A 21,573-nucleotide genomic window follows, 5' to 3' on the forward strand; every position below is an offset into this window, starting at 1 on the left:
CAAACATATGATGGTGGAGATAACGTCTATCTTGCAGAGAAACTAGTGGGAAGAGCAGTGAAACCAGAGGAAGAAAACAAAGCCTGGCTTCGGGTCTTCAGGGCGCTAATGAACCGGAAGTCAATCCCCAACCAGAATAGTTTGATCGACCTCGGCACTCGAGTCAGCCTGACGAAGATCTCCGCTGTGATAGCCGCCAGTGGTCGGGGCACCATCAGTGCAGACTTCTCCTCAACCGGTACTGGTGACAACCTCCGACGCTGAGAGAAGTCAGCAGGAGAAGGAAGTGAGAAGGGAAGAAGATGATGAACGACGGAAGGAGACAGAGAAGCGTATGAAGATGAAAATGCAACCTGCTCAACATGCAAGAGCAAACCACTGGCAGACTGCCCAGAGTGCAAGAGCACAGTGCGGGAAAACATCAAAAGCGTAATAGAAGTGCAGATGCACAATGGAATTTATGGGCAAATATATGTTGGTAGTATAAATTTGTATTTGTATCTGTATTGGAAATAATCCATCTGATAAATTAGTCTTAATGAATAAAAACATGAACATATCATAACACATATTACTGAGCTACAGATCGTATTCTATTAGCAAAACACCTCGTCGGTTCATCGAACTCGAAAAACTCTTCGACAGCTGAGAATGCTCGGATGCTCGGATAATATCATAACCAAACCTTTTTGATGATATGTTTATACGAATTCTATCACCCCGGAAGAAATAAATATGTTAATCTGTAGAAGTTTCGGGACAAATTCCTGACGATATCCAAAGAGTTATTCTATGTGTCTTGAATAATTATAAAACAAGATTATTTCACACCATTTTCCCCTATGACATTGGTTATCGCTTGGCATCGTTGCTAACTACTTTCATGTGGCATTATCATGTCCATACGTGATTACGTTATACAATCATGATCCTAGCCCTGAAGGTACAGAGTGCTATATGCGTCATGTTCAACGCCAAATCCCAAACAAACGCGTGTGATGGGTATATTGTTCGTGGATTTTGCTAAAGGATGGGGATTAGAGTGCTGCAATCCATGACAAGTACATCAAGCTCGGAAACCTAAATCAATGAGCAAGTCAGTTGTGGTCCGTTGAATCATTTTCATTTCTAAATAGAACTCTTTGGAATAATTTCTCTTACAGCTTTCTATTAATAATATATAATATAATAATATCATGATAAAATTTACTTTGATATCAAGTCCCTCAAAAACTGATCGATTAGATGTTCGTTCTTTACATATTACTACCATTACAAATTACAAATGTTTGAAAACTTCATGTTTAGATCCTAAGAATCATATAAGTAAACACATTGACTTTCTATGGAACAAAATATCACTCTTAGGACAATGTTGCTTAAAGGCAGCCTTTGATTTTACACCGTCTAATCCCGTCTCTAATCATAGCACCTAAAACAATTGCTAATCAAGCCCCCCTGCGATTGATTTATTCTCCATTCAAGGAACATCCAATGTGGTTCGCTTCAGTGCAAAGACGGCGATCGGACGCCAGTGGAGGACTGCAGTGACCATCAATACGCTAAGGCAATTATTTCAATTAAGGGAGTCGAGTACGAGTGCAAGTGAGTATTATAGCAGCGCGTGAATCGGAATCGGAAGCACGGTGCTTCATTCGCCGTTATTATCAGAAAAAAAACACCAAAGCTTTTAGCGCCAATTTATTCATATAGTTATTCTATACCTCTGTCAATCTTTGAAAATCTAGTACGCAAATTACTCTAACGTGTTTTTTTTTATTGTTCCTGAGATATAAAGTAACTATATAGACAATCTGACGTTTAAAGTTGTAATTGTTATATTTTTTCCATGGTTATAACAGTAAATGAAGCACCGTGGCAAGGAGCGTCGATGCCGTCAAAAACAATGTGCATACTGTTTCTTGTTTCTTCCTGCTCCTTCCCAGGTCGATATCCGGTTCATCGACGGGCTCGGCAACGCCACCATTCGGTCTGGTGCGCGACGGGACACCGTGCGGCGATAATCTGATCTGCGTCAACCAGAGCTGTGTCAGTATATTTCCGTACATTGACCAGACCAAGTGTCCCAGCAATCACAACAATCTGGAGTGCTCCGGAAATGGGGTGAGTACATTATACCCAGTCCTGTCCTGTGGCTGGTAGTGTGGGACACATCATTAATTGCGCTTTGATGTGAGTTTTGGATTTATGACAGAAGAGCGCTGTGTTGGAACGGTATTTCTTTGATGTTCATAGGTTAGAGATTAGGTGTATTTAAACTAATTGACAAGCATTTTCATAGACCTTGTTGCATCAATTTCGACTGAGTTGACCACCTCACTTGGCAGAGGTAATTAAACTGTTTTCTTATTTTCATTCACACAACCATTAGCATAGTAACAGAAACGTAAGCAAATGCCCATAAATTTCCTTAAAGAGGCATTGTAGGATTTTCCAAAAACATCTTTCAATCTTAGATCTTACCTTAACGAAATTTCTCACCTGTAAACTTAATTGTACCAGTTGCATTGGTGTACCAGTTATGGACACAATAGTTCACTATTTCGCCATACGTGCTAATTTGATTATCTTCAAAATTTTAATCATTCGGTGTGTTTAAGTAGTTTGATATCAAATATATCTTAATGTTAAAGCATTAAACAAATATGGCCAAATAGGGAACCACTTCAATTAATGTAGAAACGAATAAGCCTGTTTGTTTTTTTTTTACATTGAAACTACACATTAAAATTTAAAGAACCGCAAACATTTTTTCTTTTTCCAAAAAGAAAACCTTCTTCCGCCCTTGTAAAGAATTTGAAGATTTTTACACACCACCATCCTTTTCAAGCGCTAACGTAATTCTAACAGATGATTAGAAATGATCAATTGTGGCATTTTTTAGATTTTTCGATATTTTATAGAGTATATCGAGTTATAGAATATTTATTTCCAACAACAGTATAACAGCACAAATAACCTCCTAACGGTTTTCAAAGTATATGCTATTACTAGACGACTTATACCAATATACTTTGTTACTTATTATAAAATGTATCAACACTATTTTTGAATGATAGATAACTCCTCTCACACCTACACTTTCTTGGCAATTCATTCCACGCTCTAATTGCACGGTGTCGAAACGAATCTTTAAGATATCCAGAAAAACATCTAGGCACTGTTAATAAAGGTGCTCTCAAGGACCGGGCGTATGCAAAAAAGTTCCTAAGATACGTAGGAGGATTATTTAGAATTTTAAATGTTTGAGTACAAATTCGAGTTTTTAGATAATTGGTGAAACTTATACCGAGTATGATTTCATATTCATAATATTTTTTTTTTCTCAAAAAGAATTAAGCCGTGTTGGGCGAAACATTCTTTCATCATATTAAGACAAAATTCCAGATAATTTGCGGAATTTGTATTTTTTTTGTGATTTGAGGATCTTTGAGGTCCAAGTTGTAATCATGCAAATATCAAAACTGAAAAATCAGATTTCTCCATGACAAAGCGAAAAAAATAACACGTGATACCTACCACGGAGCAAGTGGAATTTAAAAAAAAATCGCAGTCCAGACTATTTGTTCAATATAATTTCCAATGACAAATATTTTTCAAATCTAACGGCTCAACAGCCTTACGGCAGTATATTTGATGATGTTTGCACTAGCGTTGAACCTGCTTTTAAATTTCAAGAGAGTTATATTTAAAATATATTAATAAAATGCCTTTGGCTTCATTTTTATCGCTTGTTTCCATAACTTTCAAACAAATCTGGAAATTGAATCGATTCAGTGTAATGACATCAGTGTAAAGTATTTGATTAAATCGGTAAATCGATTCTACAGTTGCCCAGCGCTAGTTTGGATGAATGAAAAGTTTGGAACATTGGAAAAAAAAAGCCTGAAAAATGTGCTATAGGTTGCAGTTACCCCTCTCTGCGGAACAATTAGGACCTATTCAATGCACAATAAGAATCAACTAATGGAATTTACTGTTTTAAACATACTAGCATTAACGTTCATGGAGAGATCACGCGATAAGGAAGAGGACTATTTTAAACGTCTATAGCGAAATTGTTATGGAAGCATTATAAAAATAGTGTACAATATATCTCAGATCGTGTGATAAAAGAATATCTTGTCGTGCTGTTTAAACTTGTTTTTCGAAAAAAAAAAACGTTTAGATAAAAAAAAGACGTGAGTACGAATTCGTTTCTTGACACTTTTTTTGTTTTTCTTTAAAGTTGCTGAGCTCATATTTTGCAACAATAAATGTACTCCGTCATGTTCCTCTTGCTGTCGAGTTGCAGATAATTAGGTCGTTAAAAACTCATGTTGCCAGTGAATCATGGAGCTACCCAATTAGTTCTAAACTATAACTATTGAACATATTTTTGTTAAATTTTAACTTAAAAAAAAAGATTTAATATGAATAACTACTTGGGAATTTTTATGGTACACTTAGGCATAAGGTTTTTTTTCTTGGCCGAATCGTTCAAAATTTTACAAAAAGAAAAAAAAATATGACGCATATTTTTGCAAAATATGAGCTTAGAGCTTTATAAAACCTTTGCCGAAGTGATACAAAAGTGTCAACAACATTTTCCAACTCCAGTATTACAGAAAAAAATTTATTTGGACAAATGTTCAAATACAGGTCGAATTTCAACAAACAAATAAACACAATTGAATATATTGTTTTTAGCAATTTCTCAACGTAATAGGCTGTTTTTCATCACGCCAATCTGTCATGAAACGGCCTACTTTCCTGCATTGAAGTATAAATGACGAGAATAGTCATTACGCAACTGAAACTAGTGCTATCATGATTTATTACGCAACGCTTTCTCATTACGCAACTACTTTGAGTTGCGTAATGAATCATAACACAACTTTCTTTCAGAAATTGTAAAATGCATCCCGATATAATCTCATGCTAATTTCTTCAGGAATCCCTCGAATGTTTCTGATAGTATTTTTCACGAATTCTTCCAGTGAAAACTTAAAAAGTCCTAACTTCAAAAATGTCACAAGGTAAATTCGCCACAGGTTACTAGGACAGATCGTGACGCTCTTCGAATATTTCCAGTTATTTACCGAGAGTTTGTTTCCAAAGTTGCCATTTTATGTTAGGAAATAGGAAGTCAAGAAAACTCATATTACGAAAAGTTTCTAAACTATCAACACATCTCCTAATTATGGTAGTGCTTTCTAATAGTAAGCTGAGAAACAAGCCCTTTTCTAAAAGCAACGTTTCACTAAAAACAAATAATAAGAATATTTAAAAAAAAAAAACAAAAGAAATTAAAACACGAGAAAACAATTGAAACAAATATGGTGAGGAAAGCTGAAAACGCTTCCTAAGTGAACAACACAGATTTTAGATTCATTTTCTCATAAAAAACACATCTGAACAAAATCAAGAAAAAAATCTGCTTCGATGTACCGTATCCTGGATATATCGTTACAAACTTAAAAATCGAGTTACGTTTATAACAATAACTCACCAATGATTTTCCTCATTTCCTGACAAATGGAAAAATGCTAAGGTTGTTCCAATTTTAAAACCAGACAAAAATCCTGCAGAAGCTTCTAGCTATCGTCCAATCAGTTTGCTTTCCTCCATCAGTAAACTTTTTGAAAAGGTTATTTTGAACAGAATGATGGCCCACATCAACGAAAATTCAATTTTTGCCAATGAACAGTTCGGATTCCGCCATGGACATTTGACCACTCATCAACTTTTACGTGTAACAAATTTGATCCGTTCCAACAAATCTGAAGGCTACTCTACTGGTCTTGCTCTTCTAGACATAGAAAAAGCATTCGACAGTGTTTGGCATGAAGGTTTGATTGTAAAATTGAAAAATTTTAATTTTCCAACATACATTGTTAGAATAATTCAAAATTATCTGTCAAATCGTACACTTCAGGTTAATTATCAGAACTCCAGATCTGAAAGACTTCCTGTAAGAGCTGGTGTTCCCCAAGGCAGCATCTTGGGACCAATATTATACAATATTTTCACATCTGACTTACCTGAGTTACCTCAGGGATGTCAAAAATCTTTGTTTGCGGATGACACAGGCCTCTCCGCCAAAGGACGAAGCCTGCGTGTCATCTGTAGTCGATTGCAAAAAAGTTTGGATATTTTTTCTTCATACTTGCAAAAATGGAAGATTTCTCCTAATGCTTCCAAAACTCAACTAATAATATTCCCACATAAACCAAAAGCTCTTTATTTGAAACCTTCAAGTAGACATGTTGTCACGATGAGAGGGGTTCCAATAAATTGGTCAGATGAAGTTAAGTATCTAGGACTCATGCTAGATAAGAATTTAACTTTCAAAAATCACATTGAGGGCATTCAAGCCAAATGTAACAAATATGTAAAATGTCTCTATCCCCTTATTAATAGAAAATCAAAACTTTGTCTTAAGAACAAGCTTTTGATATTCAAACAAATTTTCAGGCCAGCCATGTTGTATGCTGTACCAATATGGACTAGCTGTTGTAATACCAGGAAGAAAGCTCTGCAGAGAATTCAAAATAAAATTTTGAAAATGATTCTGAGGCTTCCTCCCTGGTATAGTACCAATGAGTTACATAGGATATCCAATGTTGAAACATTGGAACAAATGTCAAATAAAATAATTACTAATTTCAGGCAAAAATCGTTACAATCTTCTATTGCTACGATTAATGCGTTATATGATTAGGTTAAGTTAGGTTAAGTATATTAAAAACTTTTTTTTTTCTCTTATAAGCAGGTGAAATCAACTCACCTGTAAAAAATCTGAACTGCTACGGCAAATGAAATGTAATATGTTGTTAACAAAATGTTAATAAAATCTTAGATTTGTTTTACCAAATTAGGATGATAGTGTTGTCTAATAACACAGAACACCTAGATATAAGAAATAATGAATGTAATGTTTGGAATGATACTAATAAAGAAATTGAAAAAAAAAAATGATTTTCCTCTTTTATTTCATTTTATTTTATCGTATATTGTTATTATCTTGGATATATTATAGCATAAGAAAATTTCTTATAATGTTAAAACTAATTCCCTACTTCTTCTTTTCCTCCCCAGGATTGCACCAACACAAACAAGTGCTTTTGCAAGTTCGGCTGGACCGGTCCGGACTGCTCGATACAGGCTCATATCACAACGACGTACGCGTCACCCGTAACGTCCTCTACGCCCGAGTCCCTCGCCGGCGTAATGGAAAAGAAAACCACTCGCTACGGTAAGTGTGCCACGTGTTCCGATTTTTTCGCGCCGCCTTGTCCCCTACAATATCCGCCTCAAACACCTGTAAAACACTCATAACTCAACCTACCTCTAATCGGTCTGTTGTTTTCAAATCTGAATACACATCTACACTCACAGTTCTGAAATATTTGAAAAAAAAAACCGTTGCTCGTTCTAGAGCCATTCGTTTTCATTTCCACTTGATTTTTTTCCATTTCATTCGACAAAATTGTGTTATTTTATCTGTTTTCATTTTCCGACCATCATCAAAGCTCTACCCGGATTTTATTTTCCTCCTACTCACTAAATCTCCTCAAACGACATAATGCGAACCTATGGTGAGGTTCATTCCACGGTTCTCACTTTCTGAGGAGATGGAGAAAAAAAAAAACAAACAGTACGTTCTCTATCTCTCGTTTGACGATAATTTTCCTCTGATACTTTTTTGTTTGATTTTCTCATCCTGAGAACTTGTAAAAATAAAAAGACCACTTTTACAACCTCATTACCTGATCGCTTGCCTTAACTCTCTTGCAAACTTGTTTTTTTTTCACGTTGTGCTTGTTCATACTGAATAATTCTTTTAAAGAAAGCGACTCTCGTAAGCCGATGTCGACAAAGGGACATCTAATCGGATCTCGCTCGCAATAATAAAGTAGCAAACAAACAACAAAGCAAGGAGAGTTACGAAATCGCTTTGAAGAAGGATCCGCAGTGGATCCAACTTGTGGAATAAAAAAAAACAATCGAAAACAATTTATGACAATGGTAATCGTTTCCCCATCCCCATTTTAAACGATATGTAGTTTGTAGAAATAACATTAGTTGAAGCATTTAAAATACCCCCATCTAGCAGTAAATATCCACCATAACAATCACAGCTATACTCTTTCTCAACTAAAATATACTGGCAACTCTGACTTTCTCTCGACCACTCTTTCCCGTAGTAGGCCTGACAGTGCGATTTCCGATCCCTATAAAATAACAGAAGTACAAAAATCAGCATACCAACTAAATCTCTGAAAGCTTTTCATCCCTTCAGAATATATTTTCCCCGTCACTCGTTCAATCTAGCTTAAGTATATTGTTTCCATGTATGTTTTGCTTGTTTGGTTGATTTTTCTTCAATTTTGGTTGAATTAATTTCAATTTTGTTGATAAAAACTGATTTGTCTTTCAACATATTTTGGATTTAACAACGACACTTGCTACTCCAAGAATAAGCTTAAGTTATTTCAAAACTCCTACAACCAAGCTTTAATTTCACGCATTCTACTGTATCCGCTATGTGTAGGTGCGTACACTCTATAAGTCTATTCGTCCATTTTGCCATCGACGATACAAACTCACGCACATATCCGTTCGAATCGAATAATTTCTCATCACTCTATTGTTTCTCGTTCATTTTTATTCTTCTTCACATATTCCATCCCTCTCGATTTCGCCATATTCAACGCGTGTACCGTGTGCCTCCACCAAATCAATCAATCGATCAACCAACAACCACTACCACCACCAACCCACAATCGAATCAAAAACCACAAAACCCGAATCTCGCCGAAACCAACACATACAACATGACGTCGACGAACCCGCGAAATCCTGAAAAAAAACGCTGAAAATTGTCCAATTGATCGAATTTTGATACCACCTATGCCCAAAAAAATCCACTAAAAACCAAAATCAGACCACGACCAAGGTAAAGTGAGCACCTTAGCTATGGTAATCATGTTAGTGGTAATCGTCAAATGTGTCTTCCTTTGTTTCGCACTGATGGCTGTCTGTTACAGGTACGGATCAAACTACACGCAAAAGCGACACGCTTTTGCGATACTGTCGTTATGACGAAACATTTCGTCAGATATTTGTGTCCGTGTGTTTTGAGTTTTTGTTGCCGTTTCTTCCTTATTTTTGAGATGCGGACAAACATCAATTGCAAAATTGACAAAAGGAATATGCCTAATAAAGATAATTTAATCAAAAATTAATGATTCTAAAATATCGCCCTGTTTGTCCGTATCTCAATTTATTGTTTTGTAAGTCAATTCAGGAAACAAACGTCGAACAGATCACTAATTTACAATAGTTAGGCTGAATTAGGAATCATATCAGATGACGTTGAGAGACTAGACTTTAACTGGACGTTTCCTAGGTAATTCTTCTTTTAATTTCAAAGGAATGTGTGTTATTCCCCGTTGGGAAGAGTTCATAGGGGAAAGGAAAGGCCCTCAAAGGTCGTTCATTTAATTTTCGTTGAGCTTATGAGCTTCTCTGGAAAGCTGTTCTTGTCCATGATCTTCCATAGCTCTACTCAATCAATACTGCAGTATGCCGCCTTGAAAAAGACGAACAGGTGATGCGTTGGGACCTGACGTTTACAGCATTTTAGAAAGGTTTGTCCTACAATAAAGGTATCCGATAGCTGCTCTCTTTCCCAACTAAACCGGTGCAAACAAATGGTCAGCTTCTCCAGCCGCTTCAATTCCACTCTTACTAGCATCTGAACTATTCTATTCCTCTGCAGCCGCTGCAATTCTAGTATAATGTGACTGAAAGCCGTAGTTACTGCATTCCAGAACTCAGCATCCGCACACATTCTCTGGATTATAATACCGGGGACGTGTCCCCTCCACATGTAACAAGCATGCGATCTCTCGCAACAATGAAACTCGGGCAATCGAACACGACATGCTCCGCTGTTTCCTCCACACCAGTACAATTGGAAAACGTAGGAGATTCTGAGTACCCAAACCTATACAGGTACTACCAATTGTGCCATAAAAAAAAGTGCATCAGGAGGAACTTCACTTCCCCATGGTTCTTAAGCCGATGAATGGCACACACTTTTCGTCGTCGTTTCGATCCTGTGCATTCAGCATCATTCACGTGTTCATCGAAGCACTGCTTCCACCCTTCGGTCACTTCACGTTCGTTCGTCAAAACATCTCGGCTCGAGGCACGAAGCAATTGAGGGGTGCGTTGAGCTTCTGGTAGAACTTCCATGTTTCTTGAGACCTGCTTCACACTCCGCTTCTCTCAGCCAACTTTTTCCAGCAAGAGGCGGGTCTGATGTGGCCGTTTCTATCTCTAACGTCCCACGTTTGCCGACAGCATTACCACCTTCATTGCACTCTTCGCCTGCAAAATCTGCCTACACTTTCGGATGTAGCTGCAAAGCAAACTACATTGTTTGACGGTTGTTAAAGAAGTGAAAAGTTCATTAACATATATTTTCTTTGACTACTATGATTGGTTTGCGCCAGATTGGATGCATGGTATCCACTTGTTCCGACACTCCTCCTCGAACAGATCTGGTCGGAATCCAATCTCTAGTCGCAGCTTTTCCAAACGGACTCATTGTAGCGGTATGTTTAGCACATCTGCAAGCAACGACTCCGTCGGACAGTAACAAATTAGTCTAAGTTCTTTTCTTACAGATCACGGACGCAGAAATACTTAATCTCGACGTGCTTGCTACGTCGCTCAATTTTATCGCCCTCTACCAGTTTGAGTATAATTCTGGTTGTCCTCAAACACGATCGTTGAATGTTGAACTTCTCCAAGCTCCTCCAATAACCTCCTGGTCCAGCAAAGCTCTTGGCACCCTTCGGCGAGTGCAACGAACTCAGCTTCGGTGGAACTCAGTGCCACACAAGTCTGCTTCCGGGAGCCCCATGCGATAACGCCTCCGCTAAAAAGCAGCAGGTGACCGGAGTTCGATATCCGATCGCGAAAGTTTCCGTCCCAATCCCAGTTTTTTTAATGATTGTTCTTCTTCGTCTTCGAAAATAGCTCCTACCTGTTTTGCTGCTAGATACCTGTTCGGTAGATTTGGTTTCGCTCTTCACGCAACTCTTCGTTTATAGACCCTGCTTAGATGAACCCAGGTGCAGCCTGTATACTTGGGGTTGCTAGGTAGCACAGAGCCCGTTTTGCTTCGTTCCAATCTTGTTGATTCGGACTGCTAAATTTCTGCGCCAAGATGAAGGTGCTGCCATCGGTATCCGGTCTTGTGTGCACCGCTACGTAAGGCTGACCACTGATTAGGCTCAGATAGTCCTGGTCCTGGTTCCAGACGTTTCATGGTCTGCCGGGTCCCTTGCTGCAGCATGTCCGCCAGTACTGCTTTCTTTTCCCCCAGAATCTGCCTACATTCCTCGTCGAACCAATCGTTCCGTCGACTCCGTCTCACGATGTTGCTCTCGGCTGCATCGGTGGCTTTCACTGTTCTCCACCAGTCCTCAAGAAGGGCTTCATCCAGCTCACCCTCTTCCGGTAATCCAGCCTCAAGGTGCTGCGCGAATGCAGCTGCGACATCCGGTTGCTCAAGCTGCTCTAGGTCATACCGGAGCAGTCGTTGGTGCCGTACGCTGTTAACGACGTAGAGTTTTGGGCGCAGTTTAACCGTCGTCAGATAGTGGTTAGAGTCGATGTTAGCGTCACGATAGGTCCTGACGTCGATAATTTGGGAGAAGGGCCGTCCATTAATCAGAACGTGGTCGAATTATGATTTTATCTGCTGAGGTGATCTCCAGGTATGGAAGGCCGTGCTGGAAGTAGATGCTACGAATGGCCATATTCTTGGAGGCGGCGAGATCAATTAGTCGTAAGCCGTTTTCGTTCGTCAGCCGATGGATGCTGAACTTTCCAATAGTCGGTCTGAACTCCTCCTCTTGTCCATCCTGTGCGTTTAGATCTCCTATGATGATTTTGACGTCGGGGCTTGGGCAGCTGTCGTATTCGCGTTCGAGCTACGCGTAAAAAGCGTTTTTATCATCATCAGTGCTTCCGGAGTGAGGGCTATGCACATTTATTATGTTGAAATTGAAGAACCGGCCTTTGATCCTCAACTTGCACTTTCTCTAATTGATCAACAACCACCCGATCACGCGCTTCTGCATATCACCCATCACTAATTATAAAAAGCTGTTCCCAGCTCGTGTGTGTTACCGAAGCTCTGATAGATGGTATGGTTGTCTCTAAACGTTCGCACCATTGATCGCTTCAACACACTTCCTGCAACGCTACAATGCGAAATCCGTGGCCTTTCAGCACGTCGGCGAGTATGCGTGTGGTCGCGATGAAGATGAGAGATTGATAGTTCCACGTACCGTGCTTCCAACCGCTAGTCCCTTTATGTCGCTGTGGTCTTCGCCGATTGTTCCGGTTCGTATTCTCTCGTTGATTATTCGTTTCTTGATTGCAGGGCCTGACACCAACCTTCTAGATTTTCGGAGGACCATTCCCCCTAAATGTTCGGAAGGCCATAGTGCACAGTTTAGCTTAGAGTTCTTCTCTGGTACTCGGACGACGATTAGCCGCCCCTGACATGGGGAACAAACGCTGTTGTAAGCCGCTCCTAACATGGAGTACAGACGCTCCAGGCTTGCAGGATAGGACTTGCTGGACAAGATGCAAGGACTACACTAAGGAGTCTATTTTATTTCTGCAGGTACCAATGGTACGCTGGACCAACGACCGACTGGATCCAGTCCAGAGTAGGTTTACCTTTCCTGAATCCAAACTGGTTGTTGATCAGGCCGTTCGCAAGCTCCGTATACGATACTAGCCTGTAGAGGATCAACCTCTCCAACAACTTGACCGGTCACCTGGTGGTATTCTCACCTTTGGTAGTAGCACAAATTTCTGTCGCTCTCATACACCGTGGAAGATTCCTTGATCTATGCAGCGTTGCATCGCGGATCTGAATATTTCCGGATCCGTATCGACTGCCGCTTTAAGGGCAACATCCAGAATACCATCGGGTTCCGGTGCCTTGTGTGACGCAAATGAAGACGCTGAAGAGCAGCAATGACCGACCATATATTTAGACTAAACTAGACGATGACTTCATGGACAAAAGTAAATAACTCCAAGAAACAAAGATAGGAATGTGATTACCAATCAGCATAGGGAGAATGATAGTTAAAGCAAAACGATAGTCTCGCTCTGAATAGAAAATCCCCTTCTTTAACAAAATAACAAAGATCAACCAAATCTAGAACAAAACTCATTCTCCTGTCCAGTCGCAAAATACTTTTATTGATGAGCTTACTTTCCAAAAGTGAACGCCGAAACCGTCATTTGTATCAATATTGTACGTATTTGTAAAGAACCATAACCTACTCAAAACTGACTATGTGTTGGTGATATCTCTATTCCGCTCACTACTCACTCTCACTGTCTTGCTGTTGCCTTCCTGTTGTACATTTTCTGTTCCTTTGTTCAAAGAAAGCAATCAACCAACAACGGCCAACACTGTTGTCGTCCATGTCGAAAACGAACTTATCTCAGATACTTTTCGGTTTCATCATTGCGTTTTTGTTTTTGTGATTGTAAAATTTCTCGGTTTGGTTATAATTTTACTTACCAAATATAAAAAAACAACAAATATTCTCGCTGTGTTTAAAAATCACGTTCTTGCCGTCACTGTCTCTGTATGTGTGTGTTTGTTTCTCTTATACTCTTGTGTATCAATGCAGTTATTGTACAAAAAAAATCCTGTGAAAAATTACTCCAAATGACTCCCCAATACCTATACCATCCCATAATTATACATCCTCATCTTCCCCGAACGAAAAATGTACAATCCACAGCCAAAATCCCGTAACTATTACCGTCAATGTCGATTGTGTCATACCAGTACTGTATTCTATATATCTCGCTGTATTCGCTATTGTTTCAACCCCATTTTTCTCTTCAGTTACCTTGATTGCGTTCTTTCGTTTTCTTTTGTTCTGATTTGTATTCAACACTTACTTTCTCTTTGTTGCGTTCGGTTTTCCACCGATTGATTGTGTACCTTCCACTCTTTCTCTCTGTCGCTGTCTATCACAACTACACACTCACAATTGATTCCTTCCAGAGCCCACCACTCGATCCTGATCTCATACACTGTTCATAGTCGATATCATGGAAAATCTATTGATCACCCCGAAACCAAATTTATTCAAACCATAACAACCATTTTTCAGAAAACCAAACATCCCGCTTGAAGTAGTTAATTGCCACCTTGTTTGCAACGTTGTATGGCTGAGAGTAAGTTTGTTCGAATGAAAGCTTATGCGTGAATGCGTTTAGCATCTGAATTATCGAACCACTTGTTCCCGGTAAAATTCATTCCATCGAATTATATCGCACTAATTGAAATTTTGTTATGCGATCGAGACAATGGACCACTAAATCACTGCCTTTTCCTCGAATTTGCCTAAAATGTACACTGGGTTCGGTGTGCATTAATCGGTTTTGTATGCAAGCGTAGGAATGAAAAAGTCTAAAACCCCCACTGCTGTCAATATCACATAGTAAACCCCTTCTCGCGATATGAACCGGTGGTTCCAATGAACCATAATTTATGCTGCTCCCATAATACACAAAAAATCTATCCCAACCGCCATGATTGTTGTTCATAGGAAATAGATATCAAAACATGTTTGCCAGAGACCCGAAGCTGAAGCCGTGTCCCTCGATCGGCGAAATGCTAAAAACGTGTGATAAATTCATCGTAAATCATTTGTTCCGATCTCGCAAAACTATCTCCCATTTTCCCCCAGTTTTAGGTGTTTGTCAGAATAATAAACGGGATTGTTTTTTGAGCGGGGGAAACAGAGCTTCGATAGTTTATTTTGTACCCCATCACGTGCTAGTGGCGGTTCCTGTTGCATTCAAAATCCATAAAATATATAGTTGTGTGCGAGCAAATAAACTATCCTGCCTGCCTCTGCCCAACATGTCCGCTATGGTTTGGAGAGAGATGCAAAGAGAGCTTATTAGAAAACGGTTAGACGATAATTTACGGTTATTGTTTCAGTGCCAATGGAGAATAAGAAAAATGTTTATAATCCTAATGAAAAATTGAACAATCAAACAAGAACAAATTCAAGCAGAGAGATAACTTGAAATATTAACAGATACAAATATTACGCGTGAATTTAGGCTGTGAATTTTATAGAAAACATAAAAACCGAAAAATATCATTTCACAATTCTTCCTATTTCGCTATTTAAAAATGTAGAAAACAATAGAACTACTAGCTGTCAATGTTAATAAATACCTGAACCTGAACCTGTTACATTGTTAATTCCCACGAGATTCAAAAAGAACGATCTCCACTTGATGTCGTAGTTGAATGAACATTTACACCCATCAATCAATTAAAGCAGTTTGCATTTTGAGGATAGAATTCCTTCTTCATCTTCTATTTTAATCTGCTGAATTTTAAGTGCACATCTCGAACCATTTTTTGATGGAAATCGATTCATTACGAACTACATTGAAGAGAGAACAATGATGACTCAATTCGAGCTTTCAACGCACAAACAAATCAAATTTATCGTATGAAATCCAAAACTATAACATGACAAAAGAATTTCCAAAAAGTTTAAACTCCACCCAACATTATGGTATGGGTCTATTATTTCAGTAAGACAATGGTCGAGGTGAATGAAGAAAGTTGCCCTGAAAGACTTCAATTTAATTTTTCATAAACCTAAAACGTAAAAACGTAAACGGAATTTCGCGAAGCGACGCCTTAGAAGACTTGAAGTCGTACCGGGCATTCTTATCCAGCGAGCGCATACAGCGACTGCAGCTTACCAGGGAGAGTGCTAATAAATTTTACTCAGCCGGCTTACAAAATTTTCGAAAATAAAGACGCATTCCTTGGAAGCAGACATCACTGACGTCTCCACAACATCCACCCTACACACGCTACCTGACGCACATAGTAATGTAAGTATTACAAATAATCCAAAAATTTCTTTGTCTTCTCAACAGAATGCGACTGAAATTCTGGTATATTGCCAAAATTTCAATCGCATGAAAAGCTCAGCCAAAATGAAGGAAATTAATCAAAAACTTTTATCTTCTTCTTTCAATATAATTCTTGGAACCGAAACTAGCTGGGACGAAAGCGTAAGAAGCGAAGAAATTTTTGGAAACAATTTTAATGTATTTCGGCACGACCGAAATTTGCAACACTGTAATAAGAAGTCCGGTGGTGGAGTTCTCATAGCCATTAATGCAGACTTTACTTCTGAAGAAATTGAAACTTTCAAATACAAAGAATTCGAAAATGTTTGGGCTAAAGCTCTTATTAATGGAGAAACGCATATTTTTTCATCCGTGTATTTTCCACCTGAACACGCTAACAAACATTCTTTTGAATTTATTTTTCAAAATTGTCGAAACTATTATTTCAAATATGGAACCTGAAGTAAAACTGCATATTTATGGCGACTTCAACCAACGCAATGCCGACTTCATTACAGACAATGAAAATGAATCACTTTTACTCCCAGTCGTAGGCGAAGACAGTACTTTACAATTTTTATTCGACAAAACATCATGTTTTGGCCTAAATCAAATTAATCACGTAAAAAACCAGCAAAATTCTTACTTGGACCTCTTATTTACAAATTGCACTGAAGATTTCTGTGTGTATACATCATTATCACCTCTATGGAAAAATGAAGTATTTCACACAGCAATTGAATATTCAATCTTCATACATAAAACTTCTCTCCCCAGCGACTGGGAGTACGAGGAAGTGCCGGAATACAATAAAGCAAATTACAAAGAAGCCAAACGTAGACTATGTACAATTAATTGGCAACATATCATAAGTATTGATGGAAATGTCGACACCGAAGTAGACAAGTTCCATTCAATTATTCAACAAATAATTAATGAAACTGTGCCAACAAGAAGAAAAAGACGAATACAAAATAACAAATTACCGGTGTGGTTTAGCCCACATCTGAAAAACCTAAAGAACAAGAAACAGAAAGCGCATAAATTGTACAAAAAAGAAAATACTGCCACCAACTTACAAAATTATCATGACACATGTAACCAACTCAACTCAGCCATTAACTCCGCACATGAAGAATATAATCGTAAGGTCGAATCCGAAGTCAAATCATGTCCTAAAAACTTTTTTAATTATGTAAACACACAATTAAAAAGTAGCAATTTCCCTTCGCGAATGCATTTTGACGGAAACATAGGTGAAAACTCTTCCGATATCTGCAACCTCTTTGCAGATTTCTTTCAAGAAGTGTATACCACCTATTCTGAAGAAGACCGCGACCGCAATTTCTTTTCTTTTTTCCCAGAAATTTCTAATAGTATATCTATTGAAAAACTATCACAACAAGAAATATTATCGGCACTAAAAAACCTGGACGCAACTAAGGGAGCAGGACCGGATGGCATTGCACCCGTGTTCTTCAAAAATCTCTCAGAAGAACTTACCCTTCCCTTAGAACGCCTTTTCAACATGTCTCTAAATAATGGAAAATTCCCAGTAGCTTGGAAATCCTCATATTTGGTGCCTGTTTTCAAATCAGGTACAAAATCTGACATAAGGAACTATCGCGGAATTGCCATTATCTCATGTATTCCCAAACTCTTCGAATCTCTCGTAAACGACAAAATTTTCCAGCAAGTAAAAAACCAAATTACTTGTAGGCAGCATGGCTTTTTTAAAGGCCGCTCAACATCTTCCAATCTGCTAGAATTTGTATCTTTTATTCTCAACGCAATGGACAATGGCAAGCACGTAGAAGCCCTCTACACTGACTTCAGTAAAGCATTTGACCGAATCGACATACCATTATTAATCTTCAAATTGCAGAAAATAGGAATGGAGCCAGGACTCTTGAGTTGGATCCAGTCATATCTATCACATAGGAAACAAATTGTGCGCTTTCAAAATAAATTATCAGCACCCATTTCTGTAACCTCTGGAGTACCTCAAGGTTCTCATTTAGGCCCACTTCTTTTTATTTTGTATGTAAACGACATTTCCTTTTTACTTAGAAAAATAAAATTTCTTATATATGCAGACGACATGAAGCTCTTCATGGAAGTAAGTAATTCTAGCGAAGCAGAAGAATTCCAGAATGACATTAACTTATTCTTCACTTGGTGCCAAAAAAGTTTACTTCAGCTCAATATCAAAAAATGTAATTCAATAGCATTTAGTCGAAAATATGTAACACCACCAATTGAAGTATTTTTAGGAAATCAAGTAGTGCAGAAGTGTAAAATTGTAAGGGATTTGGGCGTAATCCTAGACTCTAAACTCACTTTTGTAGAACATTATAATTCCATAATAAACAAAACAAACAGCATGCTTGGCTTCATTAAGAGGTTCAGCAACAATTTTCAAGACCCATATACTATTAAACTATTGTATACTACATATGTAAGACCAATTCTGGAATACTGTCACCTAGTATGGAACCCGTATCATGTCGTACACGAAGAACGCATAGAATCAGTACAGAAGCAATTCCTTTTATACGCCCTTCGGAAATTGAATTGGACTGTACTGCCACTTCCGTCGTATGAAGCACGCGGCATGCTCATCAACTTGGAAACACTTAAGCAACGCCGGGAATTCGCAATGATTCTCTTTATAAACAACATTATTTCGAACCGTGTAGACTCCGCTGCACTTCTTTCTCAACTAAACTTCTACACACCCTCTCGGCATTTAAGAACTAGAAAATTATTTTCAGAAAAATCATGCAGAACGCATTATGCTCAAAACGGACCAATAAACCGTATAATGCGTCAGTATAATGTACATTGCGAATTCATTGGCATTACTATGTCCAAAGAGCAACTTAAAACACAACTAAAGTACAATAGAAGTAATCCATAGCATGTAAGAAAGTATTGTAATTATTGTATGTAGTCTACCTATGCTTGACGAAATAAATAAATAAATAAATAAAAACGTTATTCCCTACCGAATCCTTTGCCTGGGGGAGAAAAAACTTGCTGAACACTGACCAGCCGTCTAACAAACTAACAACTGTTTGTCATGTCGAAAGTTGAAAAGCCAAGTTGAATGGAACAAAACGATTTTGTTGTAAGATTTTAAAACTTTGCCTTATATGGAATGTTAAACAGAAGTGAAGTAGGGTGGCTGATCCAGTGGTATTGTGTGTCCCAATAATAGTGGTATTGCGGTTTATAGCGTATTTTAGGCAATTTTTATTTTTGTGTACATTTCTCTAACATATATCTTGTCAAAATAATATGGATGTGTAAAAAAATCATGGAACATAGTTAGGAAATAGTAGAAAACAATTAAAATTCTTAACTTTTGTGCTCTTATTCAACACTTATAGTGGTGTGTTCCTATTTAAGTGAGACTTAATGGGAAATCAATGAAACAGAAGTTAGCACATATCACTATTGCTGGAACATGTTTCGATAATGAAGAAAGTGGTTTTTGAAAGATTCGACGATTATATCATTCGATAATTATTTTTAAAATGAAATAAAATAGAAAAGCATTCGAATGACGTGTTCAGATATAAAAAACGAGCTTCAGTTATTTTTTTGGCGATTTTTTATTTCCAGGAGTTGAATTCAGATAAAATCGCTCTCCGCAACAATCATGATCCGCAAAACATCATTAAAGTCAGTTTATCGCTACAGCTACAGCTGCTTACATCGGGGAAATAACAATACATGATAAAACCCATCTCAATAAGCTCCATACAAGGGGGCTATATAATGTTCAGGGATTATTTATCATGCCAGTGAAGTAAAACACCTACCCCCTATGGTAAATGTGCGAGATAAATGGGTTTTAACATTGGGACTCTCCATCGCTACTGCAATTTATCAAGCTGGCTAAAACTTGCGAACCATTGCCGATCATGGACCGATACAGATGCGATGTTTTTTTCGTTTCCTTTCATCGTGCTTTGAAATCAATTGAGAACGTTTATTCTTCAAGCCGTTATTATTGCCTTTCTTACTGACGTATGTCGTTGAGAATAAGAAATTTCTTTCTTTCTCATTTCATTGCCGTGGTGGGCCAAAAAATGTAATAAAATAAAATATCCAAAAACCAATCTACCACTGTTGCCCGACCGACGAGAATCGTGAGTGACCAGATGCGATCCACAACCACCATTGATAGAGTGGTCTTTTTCTGCCGCACGCATCTGGTCAGTCCGTCCCTATTGTTTGTGTACGTTTATATTAATGTTATGTATAATTCCCTTGCGATCGCTTCTCGATCGCCAGCCAGCCAGCCAGCAATCAGCTGGCAGTTGAAAATAAACCGTCACGATCTACACATCGCCGTGTGGCCGTATTAGACGGCAATAAATCTGTTTGTGTTCGCGTCGTAATAAAGTGTCTATTTTTTCGTTAATAAACTGTTTGTGATTAAATGTTAAAGACGAGTTAAGTAGTGCAGTGTCCGAAAGTCCGTTAAAGTGCGCGCGAACAACGATCAAGATTTATCAAAATCTTATTGTACAATGCTAAAGCCGTTTTGGGAAAGAATTGTTTGGAAATTGTATCAACATAATTCACTGCTATAGAGGGAAAATTGCACGTTCTCGCTGATCAATGCTTAATACGATGGATACTAGCACATCACCCTAATTCAACAAAAATGAAATCTGTTTGGGTTCATTCAAATATTACGTAACGCAAAATTTTCCAATTGTTTCAGTCGACTCCTATGTCGAAGATTTTTTAAGTCCCTTAATTCCACATACAATTTATCTCGATATCTCCATATCTCGATGGGTTTTTCGTTCCCAATTTTCTCTCTGACCGATATGACCAATATCAAAGATTGCTAGAACAAATTTTCAGGGTTCTAAGTAAATAAGGAACATGCAATGACGTCTGATTGTTTATTATTTTCCTGGTAACGAAGTGCTTTTCCATCTACCGTTTTGTCTCAAATTCCGAACAGACTCATATTCCGAACACTCGGTTTTTGTATGGCGATATGGTTGAAATGTTTCGCTGAAATATGTCACCAAATAACAAGGAAATGGCAGTCAATTGCAATTCACTTTTAACGTCTCCAATATAATTTATACCGCGGGAGTAGTGATGATTCTCTAGTTTCAGACCAGAAGAACAAGCTTAAGTAAATTTATTTGCGAAATTGTTCATTTGAATACGATTTATTCGTGCTGTTCGGAATTTGAATCAAGGTGTTCGGAATATGAGACAGAATGAACACAGTGTTCGGCATTTAAATCAAAATGCTGTTCCGTACTTTAACGTAAAAAGAATATTATCGGTACACCCAACAGCTAACAGTTAGGTTTTGCGAGGAAATTGAAATTTACACAAATATCTGCCAATTTATGCCAATCAGATGCATTTGAAGTCACTGTTGGCCTTAAGTGTTCGGAATATGAGTCAAAACGGTAGTATTCGATAAAAATTTATTCTTTGTCGCGATCTCTCCATTTCTCGATATCGAAATGTGGAGAGGCAACTGTAAACCTATTAAAACCAGTGAATCAATTGTCA

General features: G+C 38.1%; 1 protein-coding gene across 9 annotated transcripts in view; it reads left to right on the forward strand.

The window, feature by feature from the left end:
- LOC5569251 (disintegrin and metalloproteinase domain-containing protein 12) overlaps positions 1 to 21,573 on the forward strand; it is a 1,070,169-nt gene that overhangs the window by 948,587 nt on the left and 100,009 nt on the right. For all 9 annotated transcript variants that reach the window (XM_021845745.1, XM_021845753.1, XM_021845751.1 and 6 more), the window contains exons 14-16: positions 1,486 to 1,605; positions 1,947 to 2,124; positions 7,102 to 7,258. In XM_021845745.1, coding sequence (XP_021701437.1) covers positions 1,486 to 1,605; positions 1,947 to 2,124; positions 7,102 to 7,258 — 455 coding nt within the window. The remainder of the gene's footprint in view (positions 1 to 1,485; positions 1,606 to 1,946; positions 2,125 to 7,101; positions 7,259 to 21,573) is intronic.

This window comes from Aedes aegypti, chromosome 1 (assembly GCF_002204515.2).
Source record: "Aedes aegypti strain LVP_AGWG chromosome 1, AaegL5.0 Primary Assembly, whole genome shotgun sequence".
Lineage (NCBI taxonomy): Eukaryota > Metazoa > Arthropoda > Insecta > Diptera > Culicidae > Aedes > Aedes aegypti.